The sequence below is a fragment of the Staurois parvus genome, unplaced genomic scaffold, assembly GCF_062004578.1.
Source record: "Staurois parvus isolate SC_StPar_1 unplaced genomic scaffold, SC_StPar_1.0 ptg000581l, whole genome shotgun sequence".
NCBI classification, from domain to species: Eukaryota; Metazoa; Chordata; class Amphibia; order Anura; family Ranidae; genus Staurois; species Staurois parvus.
Window position 1 is genome coordinate 7,823,950 of NW_028318377.1, and position 20,039 is coordinate 7,843,988.

Here is a 20,039-nt window from a genome sequence, read left to right on the forward strand (position 1 = left end):
CTAGTCAATGTGCTCTTTGGCAAATTGTAACCTCTTCAGCACATGTCTTTTCAACAGTGGGACTTTGCGGGGGCTTCTTGCAGATAGCTTGGCTTCACATAGGCGTCTTCTAATTGTAACAGTACTCACAGGGAACTTTACACCTTCTTTGATCTTCCTGGAGCTGATTGTTGGCTGAGTGAGTCCTTGCCATTTTGGCTATTCTTCTATCCATTCAAATGGTAGTTTTTCGCTTTCTTCCACGTCTTTCAGGTTTTGGTTGCCATTTTAAAGCATTTGCGATCATTTTAGCTGGGCAGCCTATCATTTTCTGCACTCCTTTATATGTTTTCCCCTCTCCAACTTTTTAATCAAGGTACGCTGTTCTTCTGAACAATGTCTGGAACGACCCATTTTCCTCAGAATTTCAGAGAGAAATGCACTGTAACCAGCATGTACAACATTTGCTGCCTTCCTTCCTTAAATAAGGGCAATAATTGCCACCTGTTTTTCAAAGAATGAATGACCTCACTAATAGAACTCCACACTGCTATTATTTTGAACATGCCCCTTTCAAATAGTGATTCAATTACACAGAATCAGCAGCATGCATGTCATGACTGTTGGGTCTGTTGGATTTTTATTACTCTACTACACCTGCTAGTAAATTATTTGCCATGTAGAAATATCATTTCTACCAAAAACAGTGATTGATCAGGTTAGTGATGTCTGACTGCTATTATTTTGAACACAACTGTATGTGCGAGTGGTGCCGCTGCGGATCAGCACGAAAATCCGAGCAGCCACACCACCCGCACAGAGGAATGCAGTCCCGTGGGCGGATGCCATTAGTTCTAATGGCACGCCGGCTGTACTGGAACCTGCAACCATACTGGGATCTGAGGTTCCCGTGTGGGCTGCGTTTTCAGAAGTAGTTCAGGGACTTCTTCCCTATGTGTCACGGGGCACAGGAGTCCATTCAAATGAATGGGCTCTCGTACCCATGCAAAACGTGGCCCGCACGGCCGCATATATGTGAACCGAGGGTTAAGGGACACCATTGGAATACCTTGCAAGGTTGCTTTAACCCTTTTATTTGCTATAAATGAACCAGAGAAGTTACAAATGAGAAACAATAATGTTGTTTCATTATAACTCCTCTTGATACAGCAGGCGCCGAGTGTCAGGTAACAACAGAAAAGCACCTTTCATGCAGGCGCCCTTCACTTCATCTCAGCTGGGCTGATTTGCCAATGTGGATCAGAATGCAAACAGATGTCCTGTGTCCATTCTGACTTTTCCTGCATCTTGTGAACTATTTCGTTCTATCTGGACACCATGGTGAATGTTTGACACCTGCAAACTTCTAACTGCAGCCACTGAGCCTGTACAGTACACTGTTATGACAAGTTTCCGGTGGCCGTAACTTTTCATTCCTGTTCACATAACCGGCGATTACCTGTGGTGATCGCTGCTAAATGCACACAAAGTGAGTGTTCAGCAGCCACCATTGTGGGTAATTACTGAATGTGTGAACAGCCACGAATAGCTGCAGCACCCAGTAACTTGCCATAGTGTACTGTACAGGCTTGGTGGCTGCAACTAACTACTCGCTGGTGTCAAAAACAGCAGCAGGAATCAGCAAATTTGCACCGTGGCTAAATGCCCCTGCGACTGTAGCCTAAATTAGTAGTTCCCAATAGCGGTTATGTCAGAAAAGCCTTTAAAACCCTTCTCCCTCCACATTAAATCCTTTGCTTTGTTACGAACATAGAAAAATGACAGCGGAAAAAAACCAAGTGGTCCATCAAGTCTGCTCTTTTTTTTGGTTTGTTTTATTCGGGGAGAAGGAAGGGGGGGGGGGTCTTTTTTTAATTTGTTTTTCTTGTTTGTGGGGGGAGGGGGTTGTTAACTTTTTCTGTCTGAGTATGGATCTAAGCTTCTTCCAAGCATGTTTGAAGCTATTTACTGTTGACTGGCTCACTACCTCTGCTGGATGTTTATTCCAAGCATTAACTACTCTTTCACTAAAATAGTACTTTCTGAGATTAGTTTTGAAGTTCCCTCCAGTTACTTTGAGGTCATGCCCCCGTGTTCTTGATTTTGGTTTCATACTGAAAATACTGCCCTCCTGAACCTATTCACCCCCTTGATGTATTTAAAGGTTTCAATCATGTCTACCCTTTCCCTTCTTTCCTCCAGACATGTTAAGTTCCTGAAGTCGCTCTTGAAATGTTTTATCCCCCCGACCTTTCACCATTTTTGTTACCCGTCTCTGGACTCGTTCTATCTTATCAATATCTTTTTGTAAGTGAGGTCTCCAGAACTGGACACAGAATTCTAAATGAGGTCTAACTAAAGAACTATATAGGGGAATCAGGACCTCCTTCCTCCTGCTGGTGACCCCTCTAGTGATAGAAAGATCTATATAGGGGAATCAGGACCTCCTTCCTCCTGCTGGTGACCCCTCTAGTGATAGAAAGATCTATATATGGAAATCAGGACCTCCTTCCTCCTGCTGGTGACCCCTCTAGTGATATATAGATCTATATAGGGGAATCAGGGCCTCCTTCCTCCTGCTGGTGACCCCTCTAGTGATAGAAAGATCTATATATAAGGGAATCAGGACCTCCTTCCTCCTGCTGGTGACCCCTCTAGTGATAGAAAGATCTATATAGGGGAATCATGACCTCCTTCCTCCTGCTGGTGACCCCTCTAGTGATATAAAGATCTATATAGGGGAATCAGGACCTCCTTCCTCCTGCTGGTGACCCCTCTAGTGATATATAGATCTATATAGGGGAATCAGGACCTCCTTCCTCCTGCTGGTGACCCATATAGTGATGCATCTTAGAATTCTATTCACTTTCCCCACTGCCTGGCCACAATGTTTGCTCATTTTGCAATCATCAGAAATAAGTATCCCTAAGTCCTTTCCCTCTAAAGTGCTGGCCAACACTGTACCCCCAATGTTGTACTCTCTCAAGGGATTCCTTTTCCCTAAGTGCATTATTTTACATTTAGAAACATTGATCTGCAATTTATTTTTTTTACAACCCAGATACTCATAAAAGATTGCTGTGGAAGGGGTTAATAGCCATTTAAAGATAAACCTCTCTGATTATATCCCCTCCAAGCTGAGCCAGATGCATAGATGCTGAGGGAAATGTTCGGAGGGAGGGCAGGTACATCGATAGTAAAAGCCAGGCCATGAGCCGGCTTAGGCTAAAAGAGTGCTGTACCACAGATGTAAAAAACTGAATATAATTACCCTTTCACAGCAGCCTGGGGAATCTGACTTGACATAGCTTCGGCACTACAGGAACTGACATCAGTGGGAATAGAGGTGGGAGGGCACCAACCGCGCTGCTTCTTCTGTATGCAGCCACTGGCCAGCTTTATTGTTTATGAGGTGGGTCTCCCAGGACTTCCTTGGGTGCGATCTTGTGCCACCTCTCGCACTAGTGCCGGGGGTTGCCTACCCCTGGCCTAGGGACCTTCATGAACAGGTTTAACTAAGGACCCAAGCAGGGGCACAGGTGACACAATACTAAGGGGCAAACATAGCAACAAAGTAGATCTGAGTGGTATAAAATGTGCATTTTGGCAGAGCAGGCCAGGTATAGAAATTAAAACAATCAAAAAACCAACGTCAAAGAAAAGACTAACCAAAAGTGTAACCCTAGTGGGCTGCACTGGCCCAGGGTGAGCATTGTATCAAATGGTCATAAATCAAAGCCTTAACAGGGAGACAAAAGGAGGAGAAGGAGCAAATGGATTGATGTGGCACTTCGGTCATAGGTCCCTGTATCATCAGTGGTATATGGGTAGAGGAGGAGATACAACAGAGTGTCTGAAGTGATGGGTAAAAAGATTTTTTTTTTTCATCAACACATACACACATCAACTTCACAGACAACAGGTGTACTTGCTGCCTATTGTATCCCACCAATTTTCGGATGCCATTGTAATGAGACAATCAATCTCTACATTTAACCTGTCAGTGGAAATAAAGTTATGGCTGATTGGTGTAAATACAGCTTTTGTTGCAGTATTCACTCTCAATTTAGAGATCTCCCCCTCAATACCATTTTTCCACCACAAGATGCCCGTAGTCTTATTGCTAACATCATTCAACTCATTTTCGCTAGCCTTAGGTGGTCTCATCCCAGTTTGTGACTGGACAGTGATACAAGTAGCAGCATAGTGATAACGTCATCTTTCTCCTGTTATCAGCATGATTCCTGTCATCGCATGAACCGATCGGTTCTCTGTGCTGCTTTTTCCCCTCTCACTGCAGAAGAACGAGTACCAGGTAAAAACAAAGTATGTACACTGCTTGTATTTAAAGATACGTTTAACAATGTATTAAAGATTACAGAACTGTAACAAATTGTCTCTTTTATATCTGTAGAAGGCTAAGGTTTATGACCGCTTCTGTGCTCTAGCAAACATGACTGATCTCCATCAATGGATTTATAATATTTTCAAATTAATGTCAAGGAGTTTTACCTCTGGATTCTGCTTCTCTCTTGTCATTATGAGGAGACATTCTTTAATCAAAATATCCTTCTTTGAATAGCCGATCAAGGAGATATCTGAAAAAGCATTACATCATTAAAAGGATCATTTATATCCACTGTATATGCCTTCATATCATGCTGGAGACGTTTGCAGTACATAAAGTGGGGCCTACCTCTCAAAATAAAAAAGACCCTTTAACCACTTGGAGGCCAAGCCTTTTTTGACAATTTTGTTTACATGTAAAAAAATCTTTTTTTTTCTTTTTTGCTAGAAAATTAGTTAGCACCCCAAAACGTTATTTTTATTTTAAAACAGAGGCCCTAGTGAATAAATTGGTGGGTGTTGCAATTTTTTTATGTCGCACGGTATTTGCGCAGCATTTTTTTTTTACTTTTACTGCACAAAAACACAAAATAATACCCAATCATTTGGTAAAATTTAAAAGACGATGTTATGCTGAGTAAATAACATGTCACAGTTTAAAATTGCACACACCCTTGCACCGGCGACCTATCCATAGGTGACATAGGTGACATAGGTGACAAATTAAAAGCCTTTACAGTTTATCACTTTAGATCTACACAGGAGGTATAATGCTAGAATTACTGCCCTCAATCGGATGTTCATGGTGATACCTCACACATGTGGGACAATCACTGTTTGCATGCAAGTTTGTTTTGCGTTTGTCTTTGAGTGTGGGCATGTGGGGAGCGGTAACATTTTTTACACTGTCACTACATTTTTTTTTAAAATCACTTTTATTGTTATCACAGGGAATATAAATACCCCCTGTGATAGCAATAGGCAGTGACAGGTACTCTTTATGGAGAGATCTGGGGTCCCCTCAAAGATCTGCCCCTAAAAGCATCTGATCACACCAAGATCGGTGTGATCAGATACTTTCCTGATTTAAAAACCGGAAGTGGTGTATACTTATAGCTTCCGGTTTTCTATATCATAGAGGCTGTCAAAGCTGTTCCATCTCCGATTGCCTATATTGTCAGCCGGAGGAACTGACGGTTGGTTGCTTGGGCCCCCGTTGGGGTGGGAGAGCCCGAGAGAAGAGGATGGGGGCTAGCCACAAGGATTGCTTTTATATGTATTGGTACATTTTTTATTTTTTTTTTGCTAAAGTGGATAAAAGTTACCACTTCTGTCAGGTGTGTGTGCGTGTGTGTGACAGACTCCAAGGCAAGATCTTTCCTGACTACTTGTCCCCGTGGTACCAGGACAACAAATGTGTGTTGGGGAAGTATAGGAGAAGACAGTGAAGAGTTGATTGAAGAATCCCCCCAAAAATTAAACTGGTTTCAGAACCGCAGACGTGGGTAGAAACCATGAAATCTTTCACCCTCAGGAACCAGAATGATCACCCCTTGAAATAGATTATTGAGAGCTTGCAAAAGATCAGATCTTTCTGTTGATTCTCATTTCATTTATTGTTTGTTGTAAACATCAAGCATATATGGGAAAAATAAAACCGCTCAACTTTAAGAGAGCTAATTTTCCAAGGCTGAGAGCTGCTCTCCAAGACTTAGACTGGGAGGGAATATTGGCATCGAAGAACACAAGACAGAAATGGGAGTTCTTCAAAAAGACTGTATGTGAACACACTACAAAATATATTCCCGTAGGCAACACGTTTAAAAGACTAAAAATCAAACCTATGTGGCTTACGGCCAAAGGTAAAAGAAGCTATAGATAATAAAAGAGCTTTTGTTAAATATACAAATGAAGGAACGCTATCATCGTTTAAACATTACAAAGAATGTAACAGAATATGCAAAAAGGAAATAAAGGTGCAAAAATTGAAACAAATGAAAGATTGCAAAAGGTAGCAGGACAAACCCCCAAAAAGTCTTCAAATATATTAATAGTAAAAAGGTTCGGTCCGAGCATGTAGGACTTTTACAAAATAATCTAGAGTGGGTGACTGGGGACAAAGAGAAGGCTAATTTATTAAATACCTTTTTCAGTTCTGTGTATACAAAGGGCATGGTATTGACACAGCCCCAGATATTGGCATAAGGTCAATGTGGTGCCTACAGTTAGGTCCATATATATTTGAACACAGGCACAATTTTAGATGTTTTCAGGTATTTACCAAAACATATTCAAGCTATAGTTATATAATGGATATGAGCTGAAAGTGCACACTCAGGTTTAATTTGAGGGTATGTACATCCAAATTGGAGGAAGGGTTTGGGAATTACAGCTCTTAAGAGTAGCCATCCCCCTTTTTCAAGGGACCAAAAGTAATAGGACAATTGAATATAATCATAAATAACATTTTCAATTTTAATATTTTGTTGACAATCCTTTACTGTCAATGACTTCCTGAAGTCTGGAACCCATGGACATTACCAAAGACAGGGCTTCCTCCGTTCTGATGCTTTGCCAGGCTCTAACTGCAGCTGTCTTCAGTTGTTCTTTGTTTGTGGGTCTTTCTGCCTTTAGTTTTGCCTTCAGCCAGTGAAATGCATGATCAATTAAGTTGAGATCAGGTGATTGACTCGGCCATTGCAGAATATTCCGCTTCTTTTCCTTCAAAAGCTCCTGGGTTGATTTTGCAGTGTGTTTTGGATCATTGTTTATCTGTACTGTGAAGCGCCGTCCAATTAACTTTGCTGCATTTGGCTAAATCTGGGCTGACAGTATATCTGTAAACACTGCAGAATTCATCCGGCTGCTTCTGTCTTCTGTCACATCATCAATAAACACCAATGACCCAGTGCCACTGGAAGCCATGCATGCCCATGCCATCACACTGCCTCCACCATGTTTTACAGATGATGTTGTGTGCTTTGGATCATGAGCTGTTCCAAGCCTTCTCCACACTTTTATTCTTGTCATTCTGGTACAGATTAACCTTAGTTTCATCCATCCAAAGAATGCTTTTCCAGAACTGGTCTGGCTTTTATAGATGTTTTTTGGCAAAGTCTAATCTGGCTTTTCTATTATTCAGGCTTATGAATGGTTTGCACCTTGTGGTGAACCCTCTGTATTTGCTCTCGTGAAGTCTTCTCTTGATTGTAGACTTTGACAATGATACGCCCACCTCCTGGAGAGTGTCCTTCACTTGTCTGGATGTTGTGAATGGGTTTTCTTTACCACAGAGAGGATCCTGCGATCATCCACCACTGTTGTCTTCCATGGACATCCATTCCTTTTTATGTTCTGAGCTCACCAGTGCGTTCTTCTTTCCTCAGAATGTGCCAATTGATTTGGCCACTCCTAATGTTATTGCTATCTCTCTGATGGATTTGTTTAGTTTTTGAAGCCTTACAATGGCCTGTTTTACTTGCATGGACAGCTCCTTTGAATGCATGATGTAGGTTCACAGCAATAGATTCCAAATGCAAATACCACACTTAGAATCAACTCCAGACCTTTTACCTGCTTAATTGATGAAGAAATAATGGAGTAGCCCACACCTGGCCATGAAAGAGCTTTTGATTTAATTGTCCAATTACTTTTGGTCCCTTGAAAAAGGGGGTTGGCTACTCTTAAGAGCTGTAATTCCTAAACCCTTCCTCCAATTTCGATGTACATACCCTCAAATTAAACCTGAGAGTGTGCACTTTCAGCCCATATGCATTATATAACTATAGCTGGAATATGTTTGGTAAATACCTGAAAAAACTAAAATTGTACCAGTGTCTAAATATATATATATAGACCTAACTCTGTATTTAAAAAGGGGTCAAAATATTTACCAAGTAATCATAGACCTGTTAGTTTAACTTCTATAGCTGGGAAGATACTGGAGAGTTTAATAAAAGACCACATAGATGAGTTCTTGCTGGAAAAAAATATTTTAAGCAACAGACAGCATGGATTCATGAAATACAGAAGTTGTCAAACAAACCTGATTTCTTTTTATGAGGAGGTGAGCAAAACCTTGGACAGAGGGGTGGCAGTGGACGTGGTATACTTGGACAGAGGGGTGGCGGTGGACGTTGTATACTTGGATTTTGCAAAAGCGTTTGACACAGTTCCCCACACACGGCTAATGTGTAAGGTAAAGTCTACAGGCTTGGAAAAATCTGTATGTAAATGGATACAAAACTGGCTAAAAGATCATATTCAGAGTAGTGGTTAATGATTCATACTCTGAATGGTCTAGGGTCATCAGTGGTGTACCCCAAGGTTCAGTGTTGGGACCCTTACGTTTTAATATATTTATAAACAATATAGGGTCTGGGATTATAAATCCCATTTCAGTCTTTGCAGATGACACCAAGCTGTGCAGTGGAATAACGTCCTTACAGGATGTCTCCAATTTATAAACCGACCTCAATGCACTGTTTAATTGGGCAACTATGTGGCAAATGAGGTTTAATGTTGATAAATGTAAGGTTATGCACTTGGGGGCTAAGAATATGCATGCATCATACATACTAAGGGGGGGGGGGGGTACAACTGGGGGAATCAATGGGGGAGAAGGATCTGGGGATTTTGGTAGATCACAAGCTTAATAATGGCATGCAATGCCAAGCTGCGGTTTCTAAAGCGAGCAAAATCCTCTCTTGTATTAAAAGTGGTATAGACTCCAGAGAGAGATATCATTTCCCCCAGAACACATCATTAGTAAGACCTCATCTGGAATATGCAGTTCAGTTTTGGGCACCAATTCACAAAAAGAACATTGGGGAACTGGAGAAAGTACAGAGAAAGGAAACCAAACTGATAAGAGGCATGGAGGAGATCAGCTATGAGGAAAGATTACAGGAACTGAATGCATTCTCTCTTGAGAAGAGGAGATTAAGGGGGGATATGATCAACATGTATAATACATAAGGGGGATATGATCTCCATGTATAATACATAAGGGGGGATATGATCACCATGTATAATACATAAGGGGGGATATGATCTCCATGTATAATACATAAGGGGGGATATGATCTCCATGTATAATACATAAGGGGGATATGATCTCCATGTATAATACATAAGGGGGGATATGATCACCATGTATAATACATAAGGGGGGATATGATCTCCATGTATAATACATAAGGGGGGATATGATCACCATGTATAATACATAAGGGGGGATATGATCTCCATGTATAATACATAAGGGGGGATATGATCACCATGTATAATACATAAGGGGGGGATATGATCACCATGTATAAATACATCAGTGGTTCATATAGTGAACTCGGTGTAGAGCTATTCACCCTGAGGTCATCACAGAGGACAAGGGGGCACTCTTTACGTCTGGAGGAAAATAAATTTAATCTCCAAATATAGAAAGGTTTCTTCACAGTGAGAGCTGTGAAAATGTGGAGTAAACTCCCTCAAGTGTTGGTTCTGGCCAGTTCAGTGGATTGCTTTACAAAAAAAAATGCTGGATTCTTTCTTGCATACACAGAATATAACTGGATACTAACATTTATAGGTAAAGTTGATCCAGGGAATATCGGATTGCCTCTCGGGGGATCAGGATGGAATTTTTTCCCCTGCAAAAGCAAATTGGATCATGCTTTGCTGGGATTTCCTTCTTTTGGATCAGCTGTGGGTATAGGATAACTTTTTTTTTTTTTAATAGTTGAACTGGATGGACTTTTGTCTTTTTTCAGCCAGACTAACTATGTAACTATTAAAGTGGACATTCAGTCAAAATCTAACTAAGGCTAAACCTACTCCCACCCCATTCTAATCCTATTTTATCTGCCCTTTGAAGGAGAAGTTGCTTATACTTACCTATTCTGAAGCCGCTGTGGTCCAATCCCATGATCGGGTTCCAATGCAGGCAATGTGGGGTGTTACATATATCAAATAACACAGGTTTCATGCACTGCTATACCCAATATTGTCTAACAGCATAAAATGGCTGTCTTAAATATATTTGGAGGTGACATTAAACCCTAGTTTAAAATAAATTCTAATCAAGTAAGTATTCTCAGCACCTAAACCTTCTATTTCCTTAGCCACCTCCAAATTCCTTTTTTTCTGCTGTGATCCAACTTCCTGTTAGATGGTAGCTATGTTTGTTCTTGCAGCCAATCTCTCTTGTTCACTCTTGAGATGGACTATAGGATTTGTAGTGTGCACAGAGCAGGGCACACAACCACAACTAATGTGCACTGCTCATTACAAACAAATGAAAGTTATGGAGGAAAAGGAGAGGTTTGGGAAGGATGCAGAAAACACCAGAAAACAATTTCATGAAAAATACTTTACAGGGCCATTAGGTAATGGATGTGTATGGATTATTTTTGGAGAATAAGGATATTGTTTAATGTCACTGAATGCTCCCAAAATGGGCACATGTGATTGGTTTCCATCTTTTGTCCATAGGAATGGGGGTTGCTTGTATGGAACAAGTTAAAAAGGTGGAGCTTTCAGGACCCCAGTGCTTGACAAATGTTTTAAACAAATGGCTTGCTCTGTAGTACATTGCATGGATTAAAGCATAGCATTTCCACCAAATACATGTGTTCCTGCGCTGGACAGTGTCCTCGCTCTAAGACAGAGAGAGAGAGGACACAGGCTGCATAAACACTGGCTCTAAGGAAGAGGCACAACCTCGAAACGCGTCAGCCACCAGCTATCTAGAGGTCTACAGTCCCCCAACAGACCATCTTCAGGGGTTTTTGGACCACATTTCATCCTTTGTGACATGTTTTCCATTTGATTTTATATCTCTTGTATTTTACTATTTATAAATAAATCTCATTTTGAAAAGTAATGCACTAGGCCCGTAAGCCCTCTTTTTGTTTCCTACATATAGCATTTCCACCACATCTGAGGCATGGAAGGCTGCGGTATAGAAAATAATATAGCATATACCAGAACTACTATACAGCAGATTTAGGTTACCTTTCCAGATCTGAGGAATGAGATCAAAGCGATTCTCCATCTCTATCACATGCAGGACATCCAAGATGCCATCTGTATATGGAATATACCTCTGTGGAATAGGACACAGCGTAAATTTTTGGATATTATATAACCATCACGACTCTGAAATTCCCAGTCAAATCATTACAATTTTAACCACTTCAGCTCTTATGCCTGTATACTCCTGTATACTCCCTATGGACTAGCGCAATTTTTAGTATTTCAGCTGTGGGCCTATTGATTCCATGATTCTGTCACTACTTAAAGTAGAACTACCATAAAAAAAAAAAAAAAAAAAAAAAAAAAAAAGTTTGCCTGTACAGTGGAGATGAATTTGAACACCTGTCACTTTTTTTATCACTGTCTGTGCCCATGTTAGAGTGATTTCCCTTTTCTATTTGTCCTGTTTACCATTACCATTGAAAGCGAAAAGAAAATCTCAAATTTTGCACTGACACCAGAACAGAAATAGAGGGGAAATCTTCCAACTGGGACACTAGTTCTGGTGACACCCTAGAATTCCTTCACTTTGGAGAGATTTCCCCTCACTTCCTGTTGTGGCTATGGGACAAGAAGTGGTGGTAAATCTCCCCAATAAAAAAAACAAAAAAAAAAAACTGGAAGAGGTTATAACCCACCCCTTACTGGAACTACACTATATCTGAGCATCACAAACAAATGCTATTTAACTCATTTTTAACCTCCCTAACGGTATTCCCGAGTGTAGCTCGGGGTAAAATGTCTATACCAAAAGCGGTAACCCCCTAGCTACACTCGGGCTTACCATGCAGCGCTGTATAGGGATTCCCTGCAGCACTTACCTTGTCCTTCACTCCCGCGATATGTCCCCTGCAGCGTCCCCGGCCATCTCCTCCGGCTGATGCCGGCATCCGCCTCCTGTGTTCCGGTCCCTGTGACTTCGGGACGTACGGGCGCCGGCGGGAAATTTGAACATTTAAAAAAAATGTATTTTTTTCCAAATGATTTTACATGGTAAAACATTGCTGTTTCAACCCATTTCACATACATTTTGTCCCGAGTGCTTTGTCCTGTCCCCTGTCTGCATTTTGACTGTTCTTTCTGCCTGGAAACTTAGAAAAGTCCACGGCGTCCAAAAAGTGTCCCTTTAGGTCAAAAGCGGGTTTAGACCAGCTAGAGAACAGCGATAGTAAATCAGAACCACTTGCAGAATTGAGTGATAATGATTCGTGGGGGAAATTCGGCATCAAACACTGAAAACGATTCTGCGACTGAGCTCAGTGATGTGCGAACTTGGCGCTATATTTCAAATTTCAGTGTTTTTGGTTTGATTATATTATTGAATTAAATGTATGATTTAGAATCTTGTTCAGACAGATTTCAGTGAGTTATTCCTAAAAATTACAGCCTACAATAAAAAAACTACATATTTCCATGCAAAATAATTGTACCGCTTTCAGCACCAAAAATATGAAATAATCATACCGCTAGGGAGGTTAATATTCAAAGCAATTCCCCCAGCCCTCAAGCATGTCTCTGTGCTTTATTTTGTTGAGAAAAAAAACTTGGAAAAACACCCTCTAGCATTTCTGACTGTGGCCATCTTAAGTAAGGGCAAATTATTAAATGTAAATTTATTTTTTATATTCAATCTGCCCTTAGCTCAGGCATGCATGCATGCAGGAGGGTGCTCTTAACTGAGAATACCCCTCCTCTCCTCCTGAAGATGTTTGTATGATGGATGGGTATGTTCTGCTGTACTTAAAATTATTCACTCTGAGTTATTTTTTTACGTCTCTGATTATTGTAATGTATCCACGTTATAGAACATACCATCTTCCTCCACAATGGAACCCTGATGAAGGAGACTAATCTGAAACGCGTCGGGTTATCCATTAGTAACTTCCCAATAGGACAAGGAGGACATTCTATCTTGACCTTGCTGGTTATACTGGATGTTTCTACTATTGCAGCCATATAGTACTTAGTACACTGTGTTACGTTTGCCTAATTCATCACCAAAATTCATATACATTAATGTGCTGATTATGCAATAATCATGCAAAATAATGCTTAATGTGCAATTTATACATGAAGAAATAAAAAATAGGATTAGGAATAAAAATAAAATACAAAATAAAAAGTTCACCAACTTATTCAGCAAATTATATGATAACTTCCACACACCATCTATAGAGGCTTACCAGAATGATCAGACGTTATAGGAGGTTGAACTAACATGAAGATACAAAAGGCAAACAGAAGCAACTTGGGGGCAATCTCACATCAAGGATACACCTCTAGTAGCCACTAGCAGTTTGAATGTAATGGCTCCAACAGCTTTGCAAAAAACTCCAGTGGACCAATAACAAAAATACCACAATAGGTATAAAAAAAACTCCATGGCCCAATATCACAGATTGCATAGATTTTTAATCAGCGATTATATTCACAAAGGGAGACATACACTCACCGGCCACTTTATTAGGTACACCTTGTTAATGCGAAGAAAATATCCTCCGCATCACTACACCACCACCACCAGTCTGAACCGTTGATACAAGATGGATGGATCCATGCTTTCATGTTGTTTACACCAAATTCTGACCCTACCATCTGAATGTCACAGCAACCAGTCTGCCCATTCTCCCCTGACATCAAAAAGGCATTTTTGTCCACACAACTGCCACTCACTGGATATTTTCTCTTTTTTGGACCATTCTCTGTAAACCCTAGAGATGGTTGTGCGACTGTCACGTACCTGGTTGGGGAGCCTGACGTGGAGAGAAGGCGTCCTCTTACGACTCCTGCTCGGAGCCCCAGATAGTGGGAACAGAGGGCGCAGAGCCAGGAGCGGCACGAGTGCCGGGCGGATCTGGAGCTGGTGACAGGTAGCGGAAGACCCAGGAGATCCGGATGCAGGCCAGGTGTGGATGCAGGAACGTAGGTGCAGCAGCAGGCAGGTATGGCGGCAATCAGGATGCAGACTGGGAGTGGACACCGGAGCGTGGGTGCGGTAGCAGGCTGGTATAGCAGGGACCAGGATGCAGGCCATGTGCAGGCAGATCCGTGGGTGCAGTGGCAGGCAGGTATGGCACATGTCAGGATGCAAGCCAGATGCAGGACCATGGGTGCAGCGGCAGGTAAGTATGGCAGCCGTCAGGATGCAAGCCAGGTGCAGGTGTAGGTACGTAGATACAGCAGAGTCAGGCAAGCCGGGCCAGTATTAAGCAGGCAGATTAAGTACAAAGGAGCAGTCAAGCGGATGGTCAGGGATAGCCGAGGTTGGTGCAGGAGGAGTTCTTTCTTAGTCAGGGTCAGATCAGAATACAAGCAACAGGATCAGGTAATAGTGCAGGGACGTTGTAGACCAGAAGGCATTGATTGTACTGTATTGCAGGTTTAAACAGCCCGCCTAGTGGTGACGCGGACTGCACGGTGACAGGATACCTGACAGCGAAGAAGTCCCAGTAGATCAGCAGTTTTTTAAATACTCAGACCAGTCCATCTGGCACCAACAACCATGCCACATTCAAAGTCACTTAAATCCCCTTTCTTCCCCATTCTGATGCTCAGTTTGAACTTCAGAAAGTCAACTTCCCCATGTCTACATGCCTAAATGTATTGAGTTGCTGCCATGTGATTGGCTGATTAGCAATTTGTTTTACCAAGCAATTGAACAGGTTTACCTAATTAAGTGGCTGGTGAGTGTGGACAGGCATTACATCAAAATCATGGCACTGCCACTAAGCATCCAGTGTACGCAATGATGTCACGGGTAAGCTCTGCCCAACTGGTTTTGCGGCAGTACATGTCTTCAGGGGACCAGTCCCCTTTTCTGATATATATGCACTTTATGACTTAAAGAGACAGCAGACTCACATCCAGACTGATTATGGTTAAAAAGGTGTTTAACAGGAACACAGTTTTTTTTTTTTTACCCTTCACCATCGCCAGAACTTACAGAAGGAACGTTCTCTCTATACCACTTTAGAACACCATCAATGTTCTCCTGCAGGCAGATGATATTAAAAAGCCTGGTACTGCAAACAGAAAGGAAAAGTGATTACTATAAGTGATTGCTTGTACACTTCAGCTTCTGTTTTTGCTTTCCACCTGCTCTCACTTTGAGGCCTCAATTGTTTAAGTATTATTTATGGTTTGCAAAAGATACCTATTTATGCCGTATTAACATCCATCTAACATCCCTGAATGAGAAACCGTTTCATGCAAGTTCTACCCCTTGTGCCAGACTGTGCTATTGGAGATAGCATGGGGTCTGCTTAGTATGCAGAATTATTGTTAAGATGTACAGATCACCAAACAGGAGAGATGGTTTCAGGTTTTCTGAAGTATATAGACAGTCTCTTGGCGCTTCACTTCCTGCACGCCTTCACTCCTAAAGTTTTCTTGCTACATTACGTCCGGATGTAGACAAAGGAGGGAAGCAACACATGAAAAATGTTATCACAAATCGGTATATTTTGAGTCTTGGTGTTGAAGCTGTTGCTGCCCTAGGCTGGATCCCATAAGTGCCAATATGGTAAAGCAGCCTTGTCAATAGCATCACTACAGACACCAAGCTGCTTAACTAATTTCCACCGTAGATTCAGCTGCTGTATGGATGTTCTACAGAAACATTGAACAGTCAGATCTTCAGGGTCTGTGGGTACCTTCAGAACAGGGTCCTTGGGTTCACACTCTCCTTCGTGAGATAATTTCCCATCATCATCCTAAAAGAAGGCTGCTTTGAGGCACTCAACATGTAGCCCAATCTCAGTTATGTTTGCAATACATTATACAATTTTCTTGTATGATTTGCTTTGGATATACCTTCAACTATGTAGTGCAAGGGCTTGCCTGATTGGCTAAAATTTGAAAGCGATGTTTAGGTTTGACCTCATTTTATATGGTTTTTGGTAAATCTAAAGAAAAATGTACAAGAAAATTGTATAACGTATGGCCAGCTTTAGACCCCATTTGCCGTTCAGGCACATTTTTTCAAAGAAACACTGGATTCAGTTTACATCAGTTTTCAGTTCAGTACAGCATACATCAGTCTACATTCATTTTTGCATTTTTTTTTTTTTTTTAAGCTGTAGCAGAACCCAATCAGAGGTGACAACTGTATAAACAAACAGATGTTTCTTGCCTAAAAACAGAACATATTATTATGGACAGTATCCGCTTACATCTATTCCGTGTCAATGGATCTGTATTTTGGTTGTTCATTTAAAAAAAAAACTGAACGGACATCAATGTAAACGAAGGATCATCTGTTTGTTCATAGAAATGAATTGCTGTCCGTTTCACAAAGGAAATACTAAATAGGCCCCATTCACACAGGAACACCTGTGTGAAAAGGGGCCTATCTAGTATTTTGCTCTGTGAAAGCATAAAATAATTGACCTACTCTGTATTAGCATCAGAAACCAGAATAGCAGGATCTACACACCTGCTATACTTGCAGCAAGGAAGTAAACAGAGACAGGGAACAAAGATCCCATATCCCATTGCTTGTGACAACTGTCAGAGTAGCTGTAGAAGAGATGTGTCACAGGATTCCATGGATTATGCCAAAGATGGGAAGCTGGAGACGGTGTTTTTGTACACTCTGGGAAGCTTGGAGTTAGGAGGAAGGTACAAACAAGGGATAGTTACATTCTGGATGAGGGACTTTTCATCACAGCTAAATAAAATCAGCACCCTCGGTACCTACAGTGGATATAAAAGTCGACAGAATGCCAGGTTTTTGAGATGTAAAATAAAAAAAAAAAAAAACACTTCCGAATTTTTTCCATCTTTAATGTGAGCTGTAATCTGTGCAAATCAATTAAAACAAACAGAAATCTTTAAAGGGGGAAAAATAAAAACATACAAAAATGTGGTTGCATAAATATGCACACCCTTAAATACTTGGATGTTGGATTTTATGACAGCATTCAGTCTTTTGGCATTCAGGCTTTAATCAGCATGACACATCTTGCCTTGGGAATCTTTGCTCACTCTTCCTGGCAAAAGTGCTCCAAATCTGTCAGATTGTGAGGGCATCTTCAGCGTACTGAACCTCCTCAGGTCACTTTAGGTCGCTATCACGCTGAGAGGTGAAATTCCTCTTCATCTTTAGATTTTTAGCAGAGACCTGAAGGTTTTGTGCCAAAATGGACTGATATTTGGAACTGTTCCTAAGTCCCTCCACCTTGACTAAAACCTTAGTTCCAGCTGAAGAAAAACAGTCCCAAAGCATAATGCTGGCACCACCATGCTTCACTGTGGGTATGGCATTTTTTAAGTGATGTGCAGTGTTGGTTCTGAGCCAAAATGCATTTTTGGAATCATGGCAAAACAGTTCAATCTTGGTCTCAGACATTTTCCTGCATGTTTCTGGCATACTTGACTTACGTTTTTGCAAAATGTAGCTGGGCTGTTTATATTTTTTTGTTTTGTTGTTAAGTATGAAAAGGCTTTGATCTTGCCACCTTACCCCACAGCACAGATATATGAAGAATAGGGGAGATTGTGGTAATGCTTTACACAACCAGTACTTGCCAGAAATTCCTTATGCTCCTTTAAAAGATTAAGTTTACCTTTAACAAAAACCCCCCCCAAAAAACAAGAATATAAATGCACATATATTTGCAGGTAAAAAATATGTGCATTTATTACTTTTTTCTACAGCAGCCTGCAAAGTATTATGCTCGCGATCAGTGGATCCTTCAAAGTTCTTGCCTGTACCTCTAGGGACTGTTTACAAAATGGAGGAAGTGTCAGTGAACTATGAGGGCGCTCATTAGCCCCTCTCAAAGTCCATTGAGAACTACAAGCTGCCTGCTGAAGTGGCATAAGAGACTTGTTTATTCATTCACAAATCCAAAAGTGTCAGCAGCTACAGGGAAGGGGGGTTACTAAACTTGTTATGCCCTAAATATGTGTGTAACAACATGTTCAGAAGGTGAGTTTATCCTTTTAATGTTGCTTTAGGCCTCTTGGCAACCCACCAGACCAGAAGATCAAAGCTTTGGAATGGCCGAGCCAGAGCCTGACCCGAATCCAAACGAAAATCTGTGAGGTGACCTGAATAAGGCTGTGCAGAGGAGATGCCCTCACATTTTGACAGATATGGAGTACTTTTGCAATGAAGAGTGGGCAAAGATTCCCAAGGCAAGACATCCCCTGCTGATGGACTCCTACACCAAAAGATCGAATGCTGTCAAAAAACCAAAGAGGTGCTTTGTCAAATTATTAATTTAAAAGGTGTGCATATTTATACAACCATGTTGTTCTAAGTTTTTTATTATTTTAACCTCCTTTAAAGATTTGTTTTTAATTGAATTGTACAGATTATGGGTCACATTAAAAGATGGAAAACATCCTGAAGTGATTTATATTAGTCTGATATTATCTCAAAAACCTGGCATTTTTACAGGGGTGTGTCAACTTTTTATATCCACTGTCGGAATAAAGACCGAGTATACTGATTTCATTTAGTTAGTGATGAAAAGTCCCTCATCCTCGGTCTATCAATTAGAACAGGGGTCTCCAAACTTTTAAACAAAGGGTCAGTATACTGTCCTTTAGACGAAAGAAGGGGGGGGCCTGAGGCCAGTGGGAACAGAAAAAGGGATGGCATCATTGGGAGGAATTGTGCCCCATTGTTGGTGTCATTGGGAGGAATTGTGCCCCATTGTTGTTGTCATTGGGAGGAATTATGCCTAATTGTTTGTGTCATTGGGAGTTATTGTGCCCCTTCTTTGGCATCATTGGGAGGAATTGTACCCCTTCTTTGGTGTTATTGGGAGGAATTGTGCCCATTCTTTGGTGTCAGTAGATGGAATAGTGCCCTAAGGGCCAGATAAAAGCAAGCAAAGGGCCGCATCTGGCCCCTGGGCCGCAGTTTGGAAACCATTGTATTAGAATGATGGTGGGAAATAGGGAGTAGAGGATGACAATGTAAACATAATGCTAGAAAAGTGCACATTTGAGAGTAACATGAAACTCACTAGTAGTGACTCTGCGCGACGCGACTTCCAACAAATTTCCAGTTGTCTCCAGTGTTTCTCAGGGCATCCACTCTATAAGCCAATTCTAGATCCTTTATATCCACACACTGAAATCAGAAAAACACTGGTAAGACGAGACTCAGATTCTCTTATGTAGCTTAAAATTCCTTCCTGCCAAACTGCAAGGTTTCATCTGAAGCACATCCATAGTTTCAGTAGCCAATTGGAGTTAAAGTGGTCCTAACAGACCACTGGGGTCTTGCTTTCCCACTTTTTGCAATTGGCATGTATTTCTATATAATACTCATATATGCAAGGAGCTGCGGCCTATCTGAACACAATGAGGATTAAGCAGTGCACCTGCTAATACATGTCTTATTTACAAAGTGGTTTTGCACTAAAATACGTTATGAGTAACTACTGAATGTCACAACTCCTTTTGTATTCACTACTGAATCTGGAAAATGTTCTCTGCCCCCAACACAATTCACCCAAACCACTGGTGGCTCCTCACTATTCACTTTTATGCCAGTTGCTGGAGCCATCCTTTTGTATTTCACAAGCCACACTGCACAGTAAGCACATGCACAGTTTAGTGGCCTGCAACAACATCAACAAGGACAGACCATCTGGGTTGGACATCAGGCAGTATGGATCTTGACTACCAACTGAAATCTAGAGTTATGTGAATAAAAGGCAGAG

General features: G+C 41.2%; 1 protein-coding gene across 1 annotated transcript in view; it reads right to left on the reverse strand.

The window, feature by feature from the left end:
- PTCD3 (pentatricopeptide repeat domain 3) overlaps positions 1–20,039 on the reverse strand; it is a 134,110-nt gene that overhangs the window by 22,796 nt on the left and 91,275 nt on the right. The window contains exons 17-20 of the mRNA XM_089692316.1: positions 19,338–19,444; positions 15,302–15,380; positions 11,338–11,428; positions 4,492–4,577 (exon numbers count right to left, since the gene is read on the reverse strand). Of these exons, the coding sequence (XP_089548442.1) occupies positions 4,492–4,577; positions 11,338–11,428; positions 15,302–15,380; positions 19,338–19,444 (363 nt within the window). The remainder of the gene's footprint in view (positions 1–4,491; positions 4,578–11,337; positions 11,429–15,301; positions 15,381–19,337; positions 19,445–20,039) is intronic.